Source organism: Felis catus, chromosome A3 (genome assembly GCF_018350175.1).
Source record: "Felis catus isolate Fca126 chromosome A3, F.catus_Fca126_mat1.0, whole genome shotgun sequence".
NCBI lineage: Eukaryota > Metazoa > Chordata > Mammalia > Carnivora > Felidae > Felis > Felis catus.
Genome location: NC_058370.1, coordinates 110,720,640 through 110,744,751, shown reverse-complemented (window position 1 = coordinate 110,744,751; position 24,112 = coordinate 110,720,640). Strand labels below are relative to the sequence as shown.

At 44.2% G+C, this 24,112-nt stretch overlaps 1 protein-coding gene across 3 annotated transcripts in view; it reads left to right on the top strand.

Moving 5' to 3' along the window:
- CRIM1 (cysteine rich transmembrane BMP regulator 1) overlaps positions 1–24,112 on the top strand; it is a 192,885-nt gene that overhangs the window by 79,259 nt on the left and 89,514 nt on the right. For all 3 annotated transcript variants that reach the window (XM_023251961.2, XM_023251962.2, XM_023251963.2), the window contains exons 3-4: positions 7,927–8,169; positions 9,215–9,335. In XM_023251961.2, the coding sequence (XP_023107729.2) occupies positions 7,927–8,169; positions 9,215–9,335 (364 nt within the window). The remainder of the gene's footprint in view (positions 1–7,926; positions 8,170–9,214; positions 9,336–24,112) is intronic.

Sequence of the window (24,112 nt, the reverse complement as noted above, 5' to 3'; positions counted from 1 at the left end):
GGCAAATCCCTCTGGGAGTAAATTGAATACGTGTTCGTGGTGTGAACTAATGGATGATGAAATAAAACGTCCCTGGACTCAAAATTCTAATAAACTTTGGTAAACTGTGATTTAACATTCAGTAGGATGTACGGAGGCCACGTTTGGGATCTGACTCTCTCACTCCCTACCCTCTACCCCTCTCTCAGCTATTTTCATGCCTCCCAGGGAGCTCTGACCTCTTCCAAGAAGACTCTAGAGAACTCGTTGATTCAGAGTTCCTGAGAATTAAAGCGGGTGTATTCTTGAGCTTCTAGATTGTTCAAGCTCCCCAGTGGTTCTCGTGTGCAGCCAGGGTTGAGAATCATTATTCCAGCACTGTGGTTCTCATACCACCGCGTGCATGAGAATTCCATGGAGGGTTTGTTCAGCGAGATTGCTGGGCTGCACTCCCAGTTTCTAATTCTGTAGGCCTGATATGGGGCCTTAGAATTTGCATTTCTAGCATATTCCCAGGAGATGATGAAGTGCTTGTCCATGGCCCACTGTTTGAGAACCATAGTCAAGACCACAGAATCACCTGGAGATCTTGCTGAAGTGCAGATTCAGTAGGTCTGGCCCAGGTGTCTGAGACTGTACAGCCCTAACAAGCTCCCAAGTGATGCCGATGCCGATGCTGGTGGTCCAGGGAGGCCACCCTTTGAGTAGCAGAGCTCTAATGTAAAGCGTTATTTTCAACCCAATTCAGTAATATCCTACATTGAAAAGATGTGTGGGCCGGGAGAGTCCTAGACGTACCATGGGGCTCAGCATCTGGTTTGGACCATTTGGGGCAGGCAGAGATCTGGAGGGCTCAGTGCTTCTTTGGCATCTGGCCAGCTGCCGTCTGACAGGATGTTTGAATATACCCTTTGCAACGCTCTGTTGTCAGTAAGGAACTTCATTGTAAAGATTCCTGGTTTGCTTGGAGGAGTAACACGGTAATTCTCAGCTCTAATCACACAATAGAATCACCCAGGGAGCTATTAAAATAAATATTAATTCCCAGGCTTCTCCCCCAGAAATTCTGATTTAATTGATTTAAGGTGGCATCTAGACAGTGGTATTCTTTTTTTTTTTTTTTTTTCTTTTTCATCCGAAGTACAGATTTTATTATCTACAAAGAGACATTTGCATTTCTGGAAAATTTTCACTAAATGCCAATAAATTAATCTTTATTTAGGGAATTTCAGGCATCAGTTGGAAGGGTATTTTGGTGCAGAAAAAATTTTTTCATTCTTTATTTTTTTTCTTAGGAGATTGAAGTTCATTTTATTTCCTTAGAAATTAAAGCACTGAATGTTTCCATGCATATGTATGATGTGGTAAAGTATGCAGGAACTCCAGAGGCCTTATCACCTAGGTGATTTTTATTTGCTTATTTTTTATAGGATTTTTCTTTGAGATATATATATATATATTTTTTTTTTTTTAATAGAATTTATTGTCAAGTCGGCTAATATACAGCGTGTAAAGTGTGCTCTTGGTTTTGGGGTAGATTTCCGTGGTTCATTGCTTACATACAACACCCAGCCCTCATTCCAACAAGTGCCCTTGTCAATGCCCATCACCCATTTTCCCTTCTCCCTCACCCCCACCATCAACCCTCAGATTGTTTTCTGTGTTTAAGAGTCTCTTATGGTTTGCCTCTCTCCCTCTCTAGGCAGTGGTAGTCTTAAAAGCTTGATAAGTGATTGTAATGGACAGCCAGCATGAGAAGCACTAAAGTATCTTATGTTGCAGCTTTACAGATCATTTCATTTTTTTGCTTTATATCTGGCTAATTTATATTCTGGGATGCAAACTAACTTTATTAGGTAATGAAAACAGTGTAGTATGGCACTTTCAACAAACCGCCAAGAGAAGGGCATATGTAGATTCCCTCACTGTTAAATCCTAAATTCAGAGTAAAAGAAAGTGCTGGGAAAGTACAGCTGGTGTTTCCGAACAAGCCGAAATATGAAATATTTCTGGGACTGTATCAACAAGCCTAATTTTTTCCCCTCAGGGTTATGATTGTGTGGAACGAGTCTTCACCGCGAAGCTTGCCAAAAAAGGTTATGATAAAATCGTGGAATGTGAATGAAGAGAATTCACAGTGTAACTTTAAAGGAGTCAGTCTCTAAATTTAAAAATATAGGGATGACGTGGCTTACGTTTGTAATAGAAGTTTTCAGAACAAAATAATACTGGATAAAAAAACAAACCAAACCAAAACCTCTACCTTTTATCATGTGATGTCTGTAGGAGCAAATGAGTTTGGGAGGCTGGCCAGCCAGAAAGTGTTGAGGACAGTACCAACGACCCTTCACCTCTTTCTTTATCTTTGCCAATTAATTCTGCTTTCTGTGTGTGAGTGAAACCGTAGCCATTGACGAAATATACAAATACCAGAAAAGCCAATGAGGAAAGTTCAAGTTCCTTTTGCTTTTGGTATTGTGGACCAGTGAGAAGATCGTCGGCTTTGGAAGCTGTGCCACTTGCTTTGTGACCTTAGCCAAGTTTCTTAACCTCTCTGTGCCTAGTTCCTCATCTACCAAGTAGAAAGGAAAATGTCCTCTTTTCCCAATGGAGGAGAAAAGGAGAGGCATGGTGCGTTATGCATAGAAGGTACCCCACTGATAAAGACTGCCTTCATTTCCCTAGCACAGTCGTGAGAACGGAATCCTTAATGAGAAACATTATATGTCAAAATATTTTTCTTGTAGGGGCGCCTGGGTGGCTCAGTCGGTTAAGCGGCCGACTTCGGCTCAGGTCACGATCTCGCGGTCTGTGAGTTCGAGCCCCGCGTCAGGCTCTGGGCTGATGGCTCAGAGCCTGGAGCCTGCTTCCGATTCTGTGTCTCCCTCTCTCTCTGCCCCTCCCCCGTTCATGCTCTGTCTCTCTCTGTCCCGAAAATAAATAAATGTTAAAAAAATATTTTTCTTGTAAGTCTTTATTGGTATTTTCTAGCTGGGAGTCACACTAGTTTAGATTTCTTCTTCACAACTGTGAGGTATACTTTTCTTTTTGGGGGGTAGGCTTGCTCTTGCCTTAGCACCTTCATCCTTGCTGGTCCCTCCATCTGAGACATCCTGCCCTGCTGTTTGCGTGCCTTCTATCGTTCATTCAGGTCTCTGTGCAGGTGCCCTCACCCAGCGGGTACACCCACGTTGCTGATTCTACTTCAGGGCATTTATCGCCCCCCAGGCACCATGGTGTGTAGCTCTTTGTTTATTGTCTCACTCCAGAATTCTGAATCCAGGAGGGCAAGGACTTTTATTCCTTTTACGCTCTAAATTCTGTGCCCAGAACCCCCGGCACATGGAAGTCATTCAGTAAATGTTTGTCGGATGAATCAGAGAAGGATTAGAGAAGATCTCTCCGACTTCACCTCACCTATACCACCTCAAGTGGCATAGCCTCCAAAACCAAATCTCCTCTCATGAGGAGATTTGCCTGCCGGGACGGCCAGGTGGCCCCTGTGATGGCTTCAGTGATGCCACAGCTACTCTAGGACTTGAGATTATAAGGGAGGAGGGACTACCAGAGTGAGGTGGAAGTCCCAGAATCTTCCCCTCTTTGCTCCCTGCTCTACCTGCTAAATTCTGTGATATCAAGTCCAGTCCACACCTGGGGGTCTCTGGAAACGTCTCTGTGGTTGGAACTCCCAAGGATTGTGTCTCATGACCGTGTGCTGCCTGTGTGCATTTGTGTTGTGTGTGAGAATCGGGATAGATTTCAGGAAAATGACCGAGCACCCAGCAGCGTTGATTTTGTACTTAGTTACTGGTCTAAATTTCAGTAGTCCATTTCATGCTGCCTGTTTTCCATTAACAAGTGTGCACCATTTTAAGTGACCATCTCCAGAGATTTTGAAAGAGGAAGAAAGTTTTCGTGTCAGATGTGTGGGACTCTGCAGAAAATCAGATATAGTGAGAATCTGGCAATATCATTTTCTCTTCCCTTTTTTCCCTTCCCATCTAGTAGTTTTCGTTTCGGCTTTGGTTTTATTTAAATCTGTGTTTAAGTAGAAAACTCTCGAGTGCGATTGCTACTTGTAGATCATGATTGCACTTTCCCTGTTGATATAGGAACCTGGAGAAGATCTACAACTGGCCAGCATGTGGTCACACGGGTTAAAGTGACTTAGATTGAGACGCACTTTTCATTATTATTGTAAAATCGTTCTAATACTGGGTGACCCTGTCAATATTTTAAGGGCTAACCTCTTACAAGAAGATAATTAATATGATGAAAGAAGCTTATTTTCTCTCCATAACCTCCTCTGTTACAACTGATTCTGTCACTTTAATCTTTCTGTATCTGGGGCAGTTTTTGTTCTTTTTTTTTTTTTTTTTTTTTTAAGTTGCTAGTTGCAAAGTGTTGCCAAGGCAACCAGACTGAAACCTTGTTAATTAACTTAACTATTATATATAGATTTGTTAGACACTGTAGGGAAAGAGTCAGAAGAGGCTTCTTTTCAAATGGATGAAATTTAAAATTCAGAGGTAATATCAGAAAAACCTTCTAAATGAATGGGAAATACAGGTGTGGCTATAGTTTTCTCCTTATTTTTTCATGGAAGAGAGATGGAATGGAGACGTAGATGAATAAATGAAATCTCTTAGAAGAATTAATTTAGAAATGGGTCGGAAAAGAAAGTATCAGAAAGACACTTCCTGATGCCATGGTAACCATGGTTGGGTACCCGGGTGATGACTGATTGGAGGAAGGTGCTAGTGAGTAAGGGTACTGGATAATCCATCAAGACCTGAATAGAGGGTTAAAAGAAGAGAAAAGCTGAGAATGTTAGCAATTACAAGATGAAAAGAAAGATACAAATCTTAGAAATCTAGATTCTTTAAAAGCATCATTTTACAACTTGCCAAGTCAGTATCATAGGTTTGAATCTTATGCCTACTAGTCATGGAGTTAAGAACACAAGCTTAAAAAATTAAAGTAAAAAACTGATAGCAATACAAGAAGTTGCTGGTTCATAGTGGATGATTTTAATAGATCCTTCTTGGAAATTAGTTTAAAAATGTGAGCTAGAAGTGGTCTGAATGTCATAATTAAGCCTGATTGTATAGATTTGCAAGTTTACATCTAGTAAAGGGAAAATACATGTTTTTTTCAAATAGCCATGTATTTTAAAGATGACCTTAGGCCATATTTATACACATATTTGCCAACACTCACTCCCTCTCTCTCTCTGTCTCTCTGTCTCTCAAGAAATGAACAGAAGTAGAAAATAGTACCGAAGTAGTACAGCCTACATTCTCTGGCAAGAGAATGAAACAATACAGTTAATCTAAGAAAACAATGATGATTTTAAATCTGCTAATTGATTATATAATAAATTACAGGGAAAGCCAATATGGTCATCTTGAGAAAAGTTGAAAAAGTAATTAATAAGATTTAAAAACCCTCATTTTTAACATTCCTAAATCCCTTTGGATAGTGGTTCAAACAGTGTGATAACCTACGTTTTGTATTACAAAGGCATTTGTATTACAAGGGCAGTTTTTTTTTTTTTTTTTTTAAGTTTATTTATTTTGAGAGAGAGCAGGGGAGGGGCAGAGAAAAAGGAGAGAGAGAGAGAATCCCAAGCAGGCTCTGCACTGTCAATGCAGAACCTGACGTTGAGCTCAAACCCACAAACTGTGAGATCATGATCTGAACCAAAGTCAAGAGTTGGACGACTGAGCCACCCAGGCGCCCCACAAAGGCAGTTTCTAAGAAGTAAATAAATCTCTCAAGGCTTGAACTGCAAAGCACATAAGTAGGTGACAACATTGAGACTGTGAAGCATAAAAAGCAGAATAACCAGGAAGATCTAATATGTTGGGTTAAAATGAAAGCGTGTTTTATTGAAGCATATATTTGGAAAGTCTCATTGTACATAACAAGTATTTCTCAGGAGGAGAATGGAATAGAATGTGACACAGAATAAGTTCATCGCAGCACATTAACAAGAGGAGGAATGAAGTGTTATTGCAGTTAAAGTCACAGAGCTCGTGGTATGATTGGACACAGTGTGTTTGTGTTTGCCTGAGAAGTCATCCACGGGACGTACTTAACCAACTCCATCTCCATCAATCCCCATGCTGTCAAGATTCACTTTCTCCTCCCCAGCTTAATGATTTGTTTTGTCCACACTGATGGGTATCCAAGACTGGAGTTCCTCTTGTGTTCTCTTCTCCGGGCAGTTGCTTGGGGTTACCATAGGAAAATAGGATATATGCATTCTCCATCAGCCTAATGCAGCCACGCTGGCCTCCCCACCCCTCCTGGGACATGCAGGATGGTATTAGCTGTTCCTGCCACTGGAATGCCCTTCTCCTAGATATCTCCATGGCCCGCTGTCTCCCTCCTTTAAGTCTTGGTTCAAACATTGGTTTCTCAGTGATGCCTGTTCTGACCAGATTATAACCGCCCCCCCCCCATCACTCTGATTCCCCCTTGCTCTGTTCCATTTTTTTCTCCATAGCACTTAGCACCTTCCACTACGACACACTTTGCTTATTTATGATGTTTAGTGTTTATTTTTTGTCACCTCCGCTGTGCTGTAAACTATATGAGGGCAGGAATCTATGCCTGTTCTCCTTACAGCACAGCTCAAGCTGCTAGAACAGCAGGTGCTCTGTAAATATTTTTTAATGAATTTACTACACCTGTGAGTAGGAAGGCTCTTTCATCGGGCATTTTGATTAAACAGGAAGTAGACAAGGAAGATGGTCAGTGAAATGAAAGATACAGCCATCAAGGTAGGAGTGACCTGAGGAGCACTTGGTTTTGGAAATAGAGCTACTTGTGTAACACGAAGAGATGAACGACCTGGAAGTGAGGACACCTGGATTCTTGTTTTACTTTTACCGCTGACCACACGTGCATCAGTTGAACTTAATTTTTAGTTGAGAAGACTAAACTAGGTGACCTGGATCTGACCGTGCTTTGTGATTCTGGATGGGTTTTACTGTAGAAAACACGGAGCTAATGATAATGTACCCCAATACCATATGGCGTCATTTTCACCCAACATTTTCTGAATTCCGTCCCCCCTTCCCCCCCTCACCCAAGAGATCACGGGGCTATGATGACGTGCCTTGGGTTTGTTTCAGCCTTTTCCTGAAGGACATGATGTTGGTGTAGGTTTCTTAAAAGTTTAAACCCAGAGACTCAGCTGTGGACTGGGGCTCCAGAAGCTAGGGCTTTGTTCGATTTAGTTTTCTTTTCTTTTAAAATGGAGGCACAGCAGTGGTCAGTACATAATGCCTGAGGAAGGAGAGAGGGGCATTTGATCTCTGCTAGAGATAGACACGCCGGATGGTGTTTAGGGAAATTACATGGCAATTTAGCTCCTTCTCCATCTTGTGAAGCTTCCATGTCATAGAATCCTATGGTCTTAAATAAGTTCATCTCTTCAAAATTCAGGGCTCAGAGAGAGAGTTCTTTCGTGTTGATAATCACATACCTTTGTGTCCAGTCCCTGAAGTAGCCAGGATTTGTTTGTGGGTCTATTTTGGGGTTTTAAACATATGCTGTTTTCGAAGAGCAGGCCTTAAAACTCCTTTTAAGTTCAAAGGCTTTCGGTCAGTAAGTGATGAAGTCCTCTTCCCAGATCGTGCACCCCACGTAAGCACCTTCCCGTGCCACTCTTGATTTTGGTTGGCACATGGAACGTGGATTTTTCAGCACAAGTGAGCAGGGAGGTGGAGAAGGCCACTGTGCTCCCCCCGCCATGTCATGAGCAGATCTCAGGGGAGATTTTCATGGCCGGCTGAGCGGAGTGTGACAGTTTCACTGGTTTCTTTCTCTCCCCTCCTCTTCAGTCCATGAATAGATCCTCAGGACTGCCCCTGAGTCTGACAACAGCGCCCCACACTGCCCCCCGGGCACGTGCTAAATTCTTTCTCTCCCATTTAGAAGAGAAGCCAGATTGCTCCAAGGCCCGCTGTGAAGTCCAGTTCTCTCCACGTTGTCCTGAAGATTCCGTTCTGATCGAGGGCTATGCTCCCCCCGGGGAGTGCTGCCCCTTACCCAGCCGCTGCGTGTGCGACCCTGCGGGCTGTCTGCGCAAAGTCTGCCAGCCGGGATACCTGAACATACTAGTGTCCAAGGCCTCAGGGAAGCCGGGAGAGTGTTGTGACCTGTATGAGTGCAAACCAGGTACGCGCGGGCGTCGCATCAGCGGCCTCGCTTCTCTGCAGCCCAGGGTCGCAGGCCCCTCTGCTGCCACCGCTGCCGGCCTCCCGGGGAAGATGGGCTTTGTTGCCGGCACCCTGCACGCCTGCCACTCTCACTGCTGACCTCCTAGTCAGAGGGGCAGGGTGACAACTCGCTGGTGCACACGCACCTGCCGATAGGGACCATCTTTTTTCTTCTCTCTTTTCCTTCAAAGTCTGCTTGACGCGGGAAGTGGGGTGAGAATTTATGATGCTGTAGCTCTGTGCTCCGTTCCCCCAGAGAGGAAGGTCAGAGCCTTCCTTGGTAGACCTATCGCTTTATCACCTTTAAAAACAGCCATCATATGTAAACAGAAAGATGCATATGTAAATATGCATCCAACCACCAGATGCGTTAGAACGAAAATCTCAGCCCTAGTCTTTCTCCTTGCCGGTTCCCTGCCATCCGTCTGCTGGCTTTAGAGCATGTGCTAGGTCTCAGACTGTTTGCTCACCTTCTTTGCTGCATTTGATTTGTTGTCCTGTCCCAGCTACTTATTGCTTCGCAGTATTTCTAACATCCTTGTTCTTGTGCATTTCTAATACACTCTGTGAACAGGTCTAAACTATAGTGATTTCTTCTTTGCAAGTCTCTAACCATTGGTCAGACTTTTTTTTTTTTTTTTTTTTTTTTTGGTCTTAACTGCTGGATAAAAGCCTCAAGCAAAACAATCCCTTGTCCATCTCTTGCAGTGTTGTGCCAGGAACGCGTCTGGCTGACCCTCACCATCCACATAACCAGCGCTGGCTTCCCTCTCTCTCTGTGTCTTCATCCTAACTCTTAGAGGTCTTATCCCCTGCTTTCCTGGCGCAGATACGGGCCCTACTGCCACTCTCTAACGTGGACCGAAATGAAAACGTCAGTGCGACGAGAGGGTTCTGGGGAACAAGGAAACTGCACACGTTTGTGAAGAGCCAGTGTTTCGTTTCGGGGACTCCCAGTGCAAGTAAACGTAACAGTAAATGGTGCCTCTGTTTGCCCCTTCCAGTTTTCAGCGTGGACTGCAGCACCGTGGAGTGCCCCTCCGTGCAGCAGGCCGTGTGCCCTCTGGACAGCTACGAAACTCAAGTCAGACTCACGGCGGACGGTTGCTGCACCCTGCCGACAAGGTTGGTCCGTCATCAGTTTGTCAGCTCTTCTCCGCTGTCTCGTGTGTTAGCATCACTGAAGGCACAGTTTCAGGCACGCAGTCTGCTCTCCCCAGGTTATCAAGGAAACCTAACACGCTCCTGTTTCTGAGGAGAAATCCTGACTATTCCTGTGACTTGGTATTTACACGTCTCATTCCTTGGGTCAAAGCCAGATGTCATCAGGTCAAGTCACTAACCCTTACAGGTTCTTCCCTTCCGGGTGCCTGTGCACTTTGGCAGGTTGGGAACTGCATGGGCATATGGGTCCCTCAGCACGCAGCCAGGGAGGCAGCGGGGTGTTGATCAGAGTGAGCACGTCACTTGACCCTCCACAGTGAGTCTTCCTGGTTCTTAACCGTTGTGTCCAATGGGATGAAACACAGCAGGCCTCGTGGAGCTGCTCCCACGGAATCCTTTACGTTTGCCATCACGCATCGACCCGGACCTGCTAATTGCTGAGGCAGAGAGGAGTCTAAATTCTGCTGATGCTTTTCTGGAGGAACAAGCCAGCCCTCTTTGCCTTGATGGGGAAAAAAATTCCTGTCATTTTAGTCATAGTAGCAGGACATCCACTTAGCCCTCCAGGACCAGGCTCACTCCAGAACTTGAGGGTCTCCAAGTCGGGTCCTAGACAGTCTTCAGAGAACCACCGTGGAGCCAGCCCTTCCTACCTGACTTTGGGGGAGACCGTGCTCGGAAACATGGGGTTTCTGTTCCGTTTCCCCTGCTGAGACGCCCTCCCCTCTTCCCTGCCATGACCTCTCCTCCATCTTTTCCAGGCCACTAAGGCATCATTTTGACCAAGTCAACTCGTTTCTTCTGTGCTCTGCATTTAATATCCACAGTTGAAACAGGGCCTTCCTTAGCTCCCTTTCTAAACTGTCCGTCTGCCCTGTCCAGTGCCAGCACTTCCCATGTGTGTCTGTTGAGGAGTCATTTTGATTTTCCAAATGGCCCTGTCAACATAATATATATGGTCTGTAGGTAAGTGCCAGTGATTTGTAGTCCATAATTGGAGTAGACATCCAGAATGTGTTCTGATAATTTCTTTTCTTCTCTTAAAATGACATTAGTTTTTCCCTAACCTTTGCTCTATCAGAAGCTCTAGGAACCTCTCAGACACATGTTACATCCCTTATTGTATCCATTGTACGGTATCATAAAGCAGATAACAATGATTCACGTACTCACAGTGTGTAGCCCCTCTTAGGACATTACAGTGTGATAATGTATGTGAAGATACTTGGAAAGGGGTAAAACATTGTGCAAACGTGAGGTATTACCAATCCGTAATGGAGGAACAGGGAGCGTCATTAACGGTAACAGATGTCCCTTCAAGGTCTTCACGAAAAGGAAGGTAGCACATTATATTAGAGAACCTAATTAATCAAAACTAAGCCAGTTGTTAATTAACAAGTCCTTCAGTGAAGAAGAGGGACAATTCTCAAGTCACTGTTATAAACGTAACATGGCACCATATGCACGTAGGAGGCACAGTAGGCGAATTTTCAGCCCCTCCAGGGGGTCGAAGTGGGTAAAAGACATACTTAATCTCAGTTTAAGGAAGAAATTTTCTCACAACTAATGACGTACAGTGATGAATTGGGCTGCTTCCTCAGCTCCCCAGAGCTGTAGATTTCTTTCCGTCTGGATGGCCACCTGCCAGGAATGCTTAGAAGAAATGTTACACTGGACAGGAGGTTCAGCTAGATGTCTTCTGTTTTATCTCCAAGCTTCTGTGAGTCTTACAAACATAAACCTTGGGATGCTTATTATTGTGTTGATGTAAATTTGACTTTGGCATCCAGGGCTCAAGAATGGTCAGTCAGTTAAAGGTGCCTCTAACGAAGAAATTGAAAACAGAGACGGAAGTCATTCAAAATCCCACTGTAAATTATTTGCAGGGGAGGGATAAGTTCTCACAGCCCTTTAGTTTCTGTATTTGAGATGGTCGTTGACCCATGGTACTCCCCGCCCCTGTCCGCGTACATCCTGTGTTCCCGCCTGGATGAGACCCCTCTCCTCACTTGCCCATGCCCAGCTGATGCTCATGCCAGTGCCGACAGCTGGCTTCCCTGAGCACCTTCCCCTCCTACAGTTTCTGCTCCCCTTTCAGGACTGCATTTCCTTCTCTTTGAAGTGTTTGAAGTCTTCAGCCCTGAGGATGACTTAGGTGCCCTCCTCTGCTCACTTGTAATTTAATTCCCATGTGTCTCTTGAAGCACTTTTTATGATACATTGATATCATTGATTTTTTTTTTCTTTTGGTCAGTATTCCCTTCTCTGTGTGATTCTCAAGGGAATATTTTATAGCCTCTAGTACTAGAATAGGAATTATAATGTGTCAACCTACGTTTGTTGATGGGTGAATGAATGAACGAATGAATGAGCAGGCCCACGCTAAGCCATGTTGATTTCTTTCTTGAAGAAGAAAGCCTGAGTATTTTTAGTTTCTTGTTACCCTCCCACTGTTGGGTGGTAAATACTACTCCCTGGCTCACTTTAAAAACCTTGCACTTTTCCCCAGGCCCCTTCTTTATGGCCCACTTCTCCATACTGCAGAAATTCTGCATTCCAAGCACCAAGGTCACCTCTCAAAGCCTTTATCTCTCCCTTCCACCTTTTCTAATATTGTTCACACTGCAGGACTCCAATTAAATTGCACTTTATCCAAAAGGTCTTCATGCTTCAACCAACACCCATACTACGCCCTGGGAGCTCCTAACGTGTTCTTTTCTGTGTTGCCAACTAATCGCATATTTCCCTGCATTGTTATTTCACTGCTACACGCATAGTCTTGTCTCACCAACTAAAGGACGTTTCTAGAGGTCAGGAATTGTGTCTTCTTTCTTTTCCTCGGTATATGCATTCATACTGAATGAATCGGTAAATGCGGAATGTACTCAGACCGTGGTTAAAACCTAGTTTAGCATATTAAGTGGGTTCCCGCTTACTAAGGAGGATGATAGGTCCTACTTTGGCAAGAGAATAAAAAGCCAAACAATCATGTGAAAATGGAAATAAAAAGAAGAGAGCCTACCATGAGTCATAGCAGGAGTATTTCAAGAGAAAAAAAACTACATGACTGTATTCTTTTTGTGTGATTTATGTTTTTAAGAGTATGATGTTGAGATACACAGAAGACCATTTTAGAATACATAAAATTAGGTTGTAACTATTTGGTCTTTACCGCTTATTTATAAAGAGCATTATTAAGAACTTAGAGCCATTTTGGACCAAAACCAGCGATGTGGAGATTTCAGGGGGAAAGCCCTTTACAGTTAGGGTGAAGGTATCAGAAATGTTGGCAGTAGAGATTTACCTTAATGACCCCTCTTTTGTAAAGATGTCTTGGACTTTCAGCAAGGAGGAGAGGAGCTCGTGGACTTTGTCCCCCTTGCCTTAAAGAACAAATTCCTCTCTCTGTTGTTCTCATCCAAATGGAACTCCCATTCCCAGTGAGACTCTCACCCATTCCAGCCCCTCACCGAGCCCTATTTCGGTGTGAGTCCTTGTGCAATTTGTGACTTTTTTTATTTTTTTCAGCTATTCATCTGTTTGTCAAGAATAACTTGAGCTCTTACAAGTGACAGACTCTACCCTCTAGATAGTCTCTTCATGCGTGGATATCTCTTTTCTCTTCTGTTCCCGATGAGTGCTGGTTTTCCCACCTTACCCCTGCCCTTTCTACAGACAGGTCCTTCCTTCTTTACTTGCTGCATCTTTGCTTTTTCTTAATGGCCCATCCTTTGTTTCCACCCTCTTTGGCTGTCTTTTCCTGAACTTCATCCCATTCTGACGTCATTCTTGCTTGCAATACAGTGAACTCTTAACCATTTTTAATTCTTCTTTCCTCGGCTAGGTTTTAGGTTTCCAAGCACCCTGCCAATTTTTTTTCTCACCTTTTCTCTTCTCTTGGCCCTGGAATGTGATGTGAGCTCATCACACCTTTCAGGAGACGGTGAAAGGAAGGAGGGTTAGTGGCCACGGGCCTAAACACTGGATGATGGCAGAAAGGAAAAACAGCCCTGTCCACAGGGCTTATGACACCTGTGGTTCTTGGAAGGCCCTGCGTGTGCATGTGTGCGTGCAAATGCCTGCCCGCAAAAGGAGTCTTGTAGCAGAGGAGGTTACGTCTCATATATTGATCCGGATGATACCTTTATGGGGAAGGACTAAGTATTGAAGTAGCATGAAGGTGGCGATTCCAAGGACAGCTTAACTGTGTAATGTGCCTTACTGTTTACAAAGCGTTTACGTTTCTGTTGTTCTCATTTTATCATTCTGATTCCATGAGGAATTTATAGATAAGAAAACAGAGGCAGAGAGAACAAGTGAGCTGTGCAGAGTCATGTGTTCTTTGGTACAAGGATGAGAGCAGGTCCGAGTCTTCAACCCATCTTCTCTGATCCCAAAGCCTTGTCTTCTGCACTGCAGTTTTTTGATAACTGTGTTTTGCTGTTGTTTTTAAAGTCCAGGAAATAATATCAGTGATTATGAATTTATATTTCACCAACGTATGTACGTATTTCAGCATTGTACATATTCACACAATGTGCATATGTTTCATTACTCGTTGTCACACAACAGACCACCCCCAATAGTAGTAGCTTAAAACAACAGAGATCTGTTATTCCTCATGCCTCCGTGTGTTAACAAGGTGGTTCTCCCACAGTCTGCTACCTTTCTGCTGCTCTCTCCTCCTCCTCCTGTCAGTGGGCAGTTGACCCAGGAGGAGACCCATGATGTAGGAGCCGCTGGGCACCACCTTAGCGTGGGTATCATTTAGCTGACCATTATTTTGAACTTCCCTCCTTAAAGTTGTGACTACCTGGTTAAAACTTGGTTTAGCAGAGAATGCCATTTTTGGATGCCACGAGATCTGCCTGGTGAAAACCAGGTCAATTTTAAAAACAAACACAAAGAAAACCTTTCAGAGATGTTGCACAGAAATTCTTCTCTGTAACGGTTGATTATACAATGGTTGGCTGAGAGACATGGACCCACCAGCTGTAGCTAAAGGGTCGATCCAGCCTGGGATGTAGGTCTGTGCGTCCCGTGTTGTCCTGTGTCCGCCAGTCCAGACCTCCACGTGGTTGTGCTATTTCTCACGAAGATGGCTCCTGGATCACAAGTTTTTTTTTTTTCTCTACACTCCACTCTGCTATATCCAGCGAATGTGCCTAATTTTACAGAGACTTCCCTTTGCCTCTGTATTTTTTCATATCTTTTAGATGCAGGCTTTAGGACAGTCATTAACTAGTTAAAAATCTAGACCACAATATCCTCCACCTTATTTTCTTTCATTGTAAGTCAAATGAGTTTTTCATTGCCCTTATGCCTTTTGACTTGTTGCTTAACTGCTTCCATAGTTTTATTAAGAAGATGAATGAATGTAATATGTTATTGACAGTCACCCATTCAAAATTTATTTTAATGAGATTTGTCCCAAACTTTTTGTTCTGAAGCCATCTATAAATGTCTATAAATATGCATTCCTTAAAAGTTATTGAGAAGAATCCAATCTGGGTATTTTGAGGTGGAAATCAATGAAGTCATTGTTTATGATGTTCAGGCTTAAAATAGGGTTTTTCCTAGGTTGTACACAGTACAGCCAGCCAGGTTCCCAAGCTCCCTCCTGGCTCCAGCCTCTCTCTGACTAACGGGTCTGATTCTCTGCCAGAACCTATATCCAGAACATTTATATCTCTTGCTTTCCGAGACCCTGAAAAACCTGTTTTATTTTTAAATCCAGATTTAGAAGCACTTTTCACTTTTTTTTTCCTTAATCCAAAATAATTTAAAATTTTTAGATGGTCTGTTAGCTCCAGTGTTGACTAATATGTGACTTTGTTTTTCACCAAGAAGTTTTATAGACTCTCCGGAGCACATTGCCTTCTAAGTACAGTTCCACTGGAAACGTAGACAAACAGGAATCCTGGTGCTCCTGTTCAGGCAGCAGGTTGTACAGCCCCCCTGGTTTGGAGATGGAGGGACGTGGGGAGCCGGGGAGGGTCTTGCCTGGTGGGTGTCAGAGCCAGATTGTGTGAGCACAGACCACTAGGCTTACTGTCCCCTGTGGCCCTGAGCTCACTCCCCACCCGGCCCTCCCTGGTTCCACCACTCAGGAGACCTAACACGCCATGTCCTACGCTTCCCTTTGTTATAGTCAATTTGTTAATAATAATAATGATAATAACTTGTTAATAGTCAGTGAGCAAATGTGTGCACATGAGTAAACTCTGTCCAGCAGCTGAGGAATACTCCTCCACGCGTGACCTGGTGTCATGCAGAGACAGCACACAGCCAAAGATCGAGTGCTAGAATGCTGGCCCACTTCAGCAGGAATTCGGACAAGGCTGTCACATCCTCTGGGTCTGTTTTCTTTTCTGAGAGAGAAGAAGGGGAAGAGGGATTTGATGATCTCAGCAGTAACTTCTACCTTTAAAGTTTTTGATTTTCCCAAACCTTTTAGAGGGGGGAAGAACCCAAGCTGTTGGTGATAGACTCCTAGGAGAGAAAGAAGGAACATTTTAGAAAATTCCAGCACTTAGAAGATAATAGGATAGAGATATATGGTGATGGCGGGGGTGGGGGGAGTCCAAACAAAGTTATAAATGAATTGTTTATTTTTTTTTTCATTTTCTTTAAAACAAAACAAAACAAAAAACTGGAGTGCTTGGGTGGCTCAGTCGTTTCAGCATCCTACTTCAGCTCAGGTCATGATCTCACAGCTCGTGGGTTTGATCCCCACGTCGGGCTCTGTGCTGACAGCTCGGACCCTGGAGCCTGCTTCGGATTCTGTGTCTCCCTGTCTCTCTGCCCCTCCTCCACTCGTGTGCGCTCTCGTGCGCGCACACTCTCTCTCTCTCTCAAAAATAATAAATATTATGGGGCGCCTGGGTGGCGCAGTCGGTTAAGCATCCGACTTCAGCCAGGTCACGATCTCACGGTCCGTGAGTTCGAGCCCCGCGTCAGGCTCTGGGCTGATGGCTCAGAGCCTGGAGCCTGTTTCCGATTCTGTGTCTCCCTCTCTCTCTGCCCCTCCCCCGTTCATGCTCTGTCTCTCTCTGTCCCCAAAATAAGTAAATGTTGAAAAAAAAATAATAAATATTAAAAAATGTTTTTAAAAACTTAGGAAAGGCAACATAAAAAAAAGAAACTTATAAGACTAATGATTTAAATCTGGGTATCAGACTTGTTGAATTGTGAAAGCTGGGTGACATTCCGGTAAAGTAGATTACCTATTGGTCCATGGCTAACGGAATATTGCTAGTTGTGTTTTTTGTTCTTTAACAACCGTAAATAGTCCCTCATGTAGCAGATTGGAGAATATCTGGCCAAAGCTGAATCTTAAGGAAAGAGTTTAGTCTCTTAAGTCACTTTCTAGCAGCATGTGGACATCTCTGCCTGTCAGCCTGCCTTGTTGGGTTTGGGGCTGGCGGGGAGGATGTGTGGTTTGTGTCGCACACCCAGCGGTGTGAACCACACCCTGTCTCCGGCTGCTCCCTGGCTCCTGGACCCACGATTTCACTTGTTTCTCCCCAGCTCTTGCTGCCTCACTTTCCCTGAGGTGTTGTCTTTGTCCTCCTTGCCACTCTTTATTCAGCTCCTGGGCTTCTCTGTTTTACTCTAACTTGGATATGCATGCAGACACATACACACCCAGCATTGTATTTGTGGAAGCATGGTCTTCTCTATCCCCGACTTTATGAGCGGACCATTTCTCTTCACGACTCTTTAAATAGGAAACGATCTACTGAATTAAGTTCCCTTTTCTTTCTTTGATCCTCAGTTTTATTTCTCTCTTATGAGACCTTGACCTCAGAAGACAATTTCCCACACATGCTCCGTCATATCATAACAGCTTGAAACACTGCAGTTCCGGGAGGGGAAGTAAGATAAAAGGAAGGATGCCAACCCCACTGCATCTGAAGGATATGTCAGATATACAGCCCGTGACCAGAACAAAATTCATGAATTTTTTCTTTACTTTTCACCGCAGCATCTGGGTGTTTGTATTCAGCTGCTTCAGGTGGAGAATCTAGGCTGCTTAGTCCCCCTTCCTCAATCCTGGTTGTTTTTGTGTTCTCAAGAAAGTCCGTCTTGCCAGTGCTACCTTGTATTACGGTAGGAGAATCATAGCCGACTGCTCTTTCGCTGTTTCTTCTGAAGAGACGTAGATCTTGAGAGAAGGAGCTTTCTTTTTCTGATACTGACTCCACCAGATGAGTCCATCAGAATGGAATTTTGGCAGGTTGTCCCTTCCCTTCAGAAGCACTTGAGTTAAATAAAAATTAACCGCAAAGACGCAGTGAGTAAAAAGGTCCCGCTCTGAAAATGTCAGTGAGATGTCAAAGACCCATTGAGGGCCTCATGGAAGGTAGAGGACACTGGGCTTGGTTTGGTGTGGGGCACGGTGATGAATAAGATATGGCCCAGGTGAAGCAACTCAACACCTTACAAATATCAGCTCTGGCAGTTTCGAGGACGTTCCAGACTTTGGGAAGGTAGTCAGAAGGGAACACATGGAGAGTGATCTGCTTCAAGAAAAGAATCAAGGGCGGCTGGGTGGCTCAGTTGTTTAAGTGTCTGACTCTTGCTTTCGGCTCAGGTCATGATCTCACAGTTTGTGAGTTCAAGCCCCATGTTGGGCTTGTTGCTGAGCACAGAGCCTGCTTGGGATTCTCTCTCTCCCTCTCTCTGCCTTTGCTCCACTTGCACTCTCTCTCCCTCTCAAATAAACATTAAAATATATATATATATATATATATATATATATATATATATATATATATGAATCGACTAATAGACTGTCTTTCTACCAAATAATAGAAACTGAATTTAAGAAAAAGCTGTAACATAATTTGCCAGCTTTAAATCCGAACTCAGAAGTCAGGGACTTCAAAAAGCACACACATACAGAAAAACTGATTGTGATTTTTCATAGCTCTCCACATTTGCCTGCAGTTTTAAGTCTTGCGATCATACAGCTCCCCTCTCCCTGGGAAATCAGTGGATTTTCTTATTCCTCTGTCCACTTTTTAGTAATAGGTTTGGAGTATCAGGAGTCTTCTGCTCCAATACTTACACTTGGGCTGTTGAACTCTCTAGAGCTCTTCAGCCAATTCCAGAGCCTCAGTCTCTCGTTCTGCTGGTCGAAGTCTTGAGGCGTGGGGTGGGGGATGAGGGGCGGGAGGATTAGACAAGGCCAGGAGCACAGAGGGCAAGACTCTCAACACAGGACATGTTAGCCCAGCCAGACTCCTATGTCAAGGCCAGAAACTTCCTGAGGGTGGCCTGGAACTGACAGATTCCTTCTCAAGGCTCAGGGAGCCCTCCTTATTTCTTCTCTGAGGCCACGTTAAGTTCTTTAGATGATCAAATAGTATTTATTGCAGCTGCATGTGCTTTTAACATGGTGTCAGGTAATTAAATTGCTTGTATCACACCTACTGAAGCTAGCCAGTGGAAATTGCCCCCACATAGGCATTTTCAAAAGGACTTCATCAAATTAAGAGTGTTGTAATTAATTATCATATCCATCTGTTCCCAAGACATTGTCTCAAAGAAGATGATACTTAATAACATTTTTTGGGGGTAGGAGTCATCTGTTAGGACAGATTTCTCTAATTCGGTTCACTTTTTGGATGTTCTCTTTAATTTGGATAATTTATCCAGCTGCTTTTTGAGAGTAAATAAAATTAAATTATACAGTATGTAAAATATGCATTAGCATAGTGCAGATTTAAAACATTCCTGACTCCTGACATGCTATCATGGTAGCATTCTCTGTGTTTTTAAACACATCCCGAAAAAAATTTGGAAATATATTTGAAGTCCTTCTTTCTCAACTAAGAAAAGAATAGCTCTTCTGTTGCCCTCTGCCACAGTAATTTTTGGCCCAAAAGAGCGAGTCAACTCATAACTAAAAAAGCCAGAGTCTATATTAAACTCTGATGTTTTTAAAACAAAATAATTTTAGGAATTCCATGTTATTTTTGGACTTATCCCCAGATTGAAGCAAATATGCTTTCCTAGAAGTAAAGCCCTTGTCCATGGAGATGAACTATCTCCCTAGTAGAGAGTTTAATTTGTCAATAATTCGCTTCAGATGTGTAAGCCCTGCTCTTCCTATACTAGTGCTTTACGCCTTTTGAGTGTCTCCATGAAAGTGTATCTAGTCTTATTTCACATTTGTTTAAGTCCTGAAACCAAGTTCAAGGCTCTTGTTGAGTGGCTTAGAGTTTGGTCAGAGTGGCCATCACCAGACCCTGAATCCTTGGCCCTCTGACTCTCACCGAAAGAAAGGAACTCAACTGAATTCCCTAAGACTTTCGGTACAGTTGGAAAGCAGGCTCCACTGCATGGATGATATTGAACCTCAGAGGACTGTCCCCACCCAGCCGCATTTCATAGTATCCTCCTCATGACACAGACAAAGAGAATAGCTCCAGTTTTGGAAAAATGTTTCCTGAAGCTATTCACATAACTAATAAGCAAATCTAAAATGTTAAAATCCTTCTTCTTCTGGAAACGCCTACAGCAACCACAAATCTCAGGGACTATTTCTTATTGTTCATTTGCACCTGTAAGTTGGGTGTAAGTGATAGGGCTCCTCATTGTTGTGTAGACGACAGTTTGCAGAGAGTTCAGGGTTATATTTGTCCAGTAGACAGTTTAGCTGCTTAACTGCAGTTAAGATGAAGGTGAGGACAACTTGTGTCTCTTAAACTTGACGCTCAGTTAATCTGTGAATGTGTCACACAGGTGCATCTTAAGTTGCCGTTTCCTGACTGTGCCCTTTTTTTTGAAAGGGAGAGAAGTTGTTGTGGCTCTTGTGGGCATATGATCAAGCGCTTTGATTACCATGGCTCGGTCATGGATTCCTGAAGACTCTTAATGACACTTCTTGAGACATTAGATGGTGTACTTTTGTGGGCAGGGATACACCTTAACATGTCCCTCTCTGTCATTAGTGCCAAGTACAGGTAAATAAATACTCAATAATTGCTTTTAATTAAGTTTAGAGATAGTCGATCTGTGGCAAGTCCTAGCATTAAAACCCCTTATGTTCTTTTGATCTGTTTAGGGAACGAACATTTGAATGTTTACCAAGTGCTGGATGCCGTGCTACCTGGTGGGAATAAAACGTGGACTATGATGTTCAGGAGCTTATAGTCTAAAGGCAAACACCTATAAATCGTTACAGTTTAAAGTGCTGTGTGCTTTAGAAGTTGGAGCGTGCAAAAAAGCCACTCGCAGAGCAAAGGGCTACCAGTTCTGATTTGGAAAAATGTTGGATTTGACTTTTGAGCTGAGTCTTTAAGAATGAGTCAGAGTTCAGCAGCTGGAGAAAGAGGAAAGGGCATTCTAGGCTGTTGTGGTCATTGATTTTTAAACTTTTAATGTGTCTTACAACTTGAAACATTATCACTCATCCCATCTATCTTTATGATTAGAGAAAAATGGAATTCATGACAGTATTGATTTTTCCCTCCCTCATATAACCACCCCTTTTCAAGACTACATCACTTGTTTCAGATATTTTATTACTTTCCTATTGCTTTCAGTTAAAGGTGCTTCTTAGTGTGGCACGCAGGGCCCCTTCTTACCCAGCCCTGGGCTTCCTCACTAGTCACATCCCCTGCAGGTACCCCTACAGTATATCCCCCACACCCCATCCCAGTGCATAATGTGCTTCTGATGGGCTGAACCATTTGCTGGAGCCTTAAATATACCATATTCTTTCTTGCCTCTGCAAGTTTGAGTAAGTTCTTCCCTCTTCCCGGAATGTCCTTACCTCCACCCCCACGCCCCCACGCCCGATAGACACTTAACAATCTGTGCCCACTCACAGCCTGCCTTCACAGATGCATACGCACAGCATCAGCTGTTTTTCTTTGCGCCGCCCATCAGAGAAGGCATCATGGACGAAGGGATTCTTGGAGTGAGTGGAGGACTGACTGTCAGGCATGGGAGGGACGTCAGTGTTGAAAATGTCGAACAGCTACTGCCAGGAGTGTGCTTTTCTCTAGCAGCCATCAACGGGTGGGGTATCGGCACAGAGCAGGGAGGTAGTTGGTTGATATTACAGTTTGCATTTGGCAGCATTGGGGCTGAATTTGACCCCAAGACATATTTTCTTTGCTTCGCTTTTTTTTCCTCCTCTTTAAATTAACCATTAACATTTTAAAACTGGGATGCTTCATGTAAAAATGCAGCTTCTTTTGAGCAATTGGAAGGCATAGTGACATTGACTGTACGTTCTATCATGGAGTGAATAGTGAGCAGGCCGTCTTGAGTCATCTACAATAGCCCTCTGCTCTTTCAGGATTCTTGCCTGACTCCTGAAGACATTTGGCTTTGGCCTTTCTGGGTTTAGCTAACTTGGGGTTGGTGTCAGGGGACCAGATGTGGATGGAGGTTAAAAGGGCAAGAAGTTTAAAGGCATCATGAAGATGAGGGTTTGAGTGAAAGAACATGGGTCTGGGGCTGTATTGTTAGGGAGGCACAGTCAGGACAAGGCCCAGGCTAGAGAGGAGAGCAAAAGCTCTCTGGGGCGCAGCTATCTCAGGGAGGCTGCAGGAGTCAGGTGGTGGGAGAACTGGGCGGGTGAACCGTTGGGATCAGTGAGTAAGGTGTTTGGCCTCAGAGATTTTAGGAAGCTGTGGCCTCGGGAGCAAGTGCCTGAAATGCAAAGGGGCAGCAAGGATCCTCAGATTCTAAACAATCAAGTGAGCTCAGGGTGATGTTTTCATCCACATAGACATGGAGGCCTTCCAAATTATTACCTAGCATACAGTGGGTGGGTACTTCTGCACTCCAGATACTATCCTAGGTTGCTTTTCGTACAGCTGTTCATTTAATTCACAGAGCAGTCCTGGGAGATACAAGGAACTTGAATCCTCCCCTTCTTACATATGGCTCAGGTGAGGCTAAGAGAAATGATGTCACTTGCCCAAGGTCATATAGCTCCTAAGTGGCCTGAACTCAAACCTAAGACTGTCCTAATGTCCAAGTGCATTCTCTGACCCCTCTTAGGAAATGGATAGGAGACAGGGCCACAGAGAGGGAGGGCTTGCATGAGGGAGGAAAGTGACAATGTGGAGGATGCTGACCTCCCTTCCAACCCAGGTGAATAGGTGAGTGTGGGGAATTCGCCATCTCACTAAAGGCAGTTGTAAGGAAATAGCATTTGGGGGCCAGCCGGGTAAGTGCCAGGAACAGATTTGAGTGGTACGGTTTGTAGTCACATGCAGATGCCGAGAGAGTTTGTCTGCAAGGGGGAGGTTGAGGAAGGCAGAGAGATGGGTATGGAAGAAGGAGTCCCTGGGGAAGCAGAACACTACTCTGTGAGGATGCACTTCCCCCAGAGGACAGGCGACCAGAGGATCGTGCACTTTGCACTGATGACAAGGATGAGAGGTCTGGGAATTGACAGCCCACAGGGGTCCAGGCAGACGTGTGCTTAAAGACGCATGCTGTGTCAGCACCCGCTCCAGTCCCAGGTGGCTCTGGGGGCCTGAAGGAACGATCGGAGCCCAGGCCGCTCAGGTTTTCAAATAGGTCAGTCCTGACGTCTTTGATGTTCTTCATGTGCTCCACAGAGGAAATAGAATGGTTCACATCCCACTGTGTTCTCATTTGTGATTATATATCCCAATCCTTCCTAAACTAAACCCCTAAGCTAAGAGCCAGAATCCTGTGTATCCCCATCCCCACCCAGCTGAGTACCTCCTGCTTGCACTCACTCAACAAATAGTTACGAAGTAATTGTATGTTCACATGTAGGCTGATTCCATGTTCCACAGCATCCATTTCTAATGCAGTCGGTGATTCCAGCTCTGAAATGGGAATACCTTATGTTACTCTCCACATCCAAAGCCAGTCCTCCTCCTTCCCAGAGTGCACTATGCCAGTTTCCCCTCTCACTCTTGCTCACTGCTTCTCCGTGCGCATCTCACTCCTGCCCTTCGTCTCTCTGAGGCCATCCTGCCCTCCGTGAAATCAAATGCCATCGTCTTTCCCCCAGACCTAAGGAGGTGAAGGCAAAGAGCCTTCCGTTCCTGGGACTTGGTCGTTTCCAGACTGTTGAGCTAACCTGAGTGTGGTTCAGGATGCCTGCCAGATCGCAGCTCTCCTGTTTCACTAGGGGCCCAGGCCCCGGGGATTCTTTCCAGTTGTGTCTGTGCTCTGGTTCCTCTCCTGCCAGGACTGAGTCCCTCTGGAACTTCCCCGACTCTCTTCTTCAGCCGTCACGTTGAGGTGGTGATGTGTATGAAGTGCCATTGCCTCCTCACCCCACCTGCTTACTGTGGAGCATGGTTCTAGAACATAACTTTATCAATCTTACAGGAGCCATGCGGGCTGGTAAATACCATCTTCCTATAATTTATACCACTTTTCTTTCAACTTAGTGCCATAAGATAAGTTTCCTGAGCCACATGCCAGCCTTGGAGGAGGGAGCCCTAATCATTTGCCCCTTGAGAACGCCAAGAAGAGAAGGGCTACAGTGACTACTTTATTAAGGTCTTATGGTGGACTTTGTTATTATTACTAATATTAGAAATGCAAAGGAATATTTTACCTCATTGCTCTCAATTTACGTCTTCTCTGTATTGAAGCACATCCTTTGCTCCCCACAGAAAAAAAAGCAAAACAAACAGAAACAATGCAGACTGATTTTACTGTTGTCTCTGAAGGGAAAGTGGGGAATGATGTACAGTTTCTGGTTGTGGAAAGGAGTGGCCCCT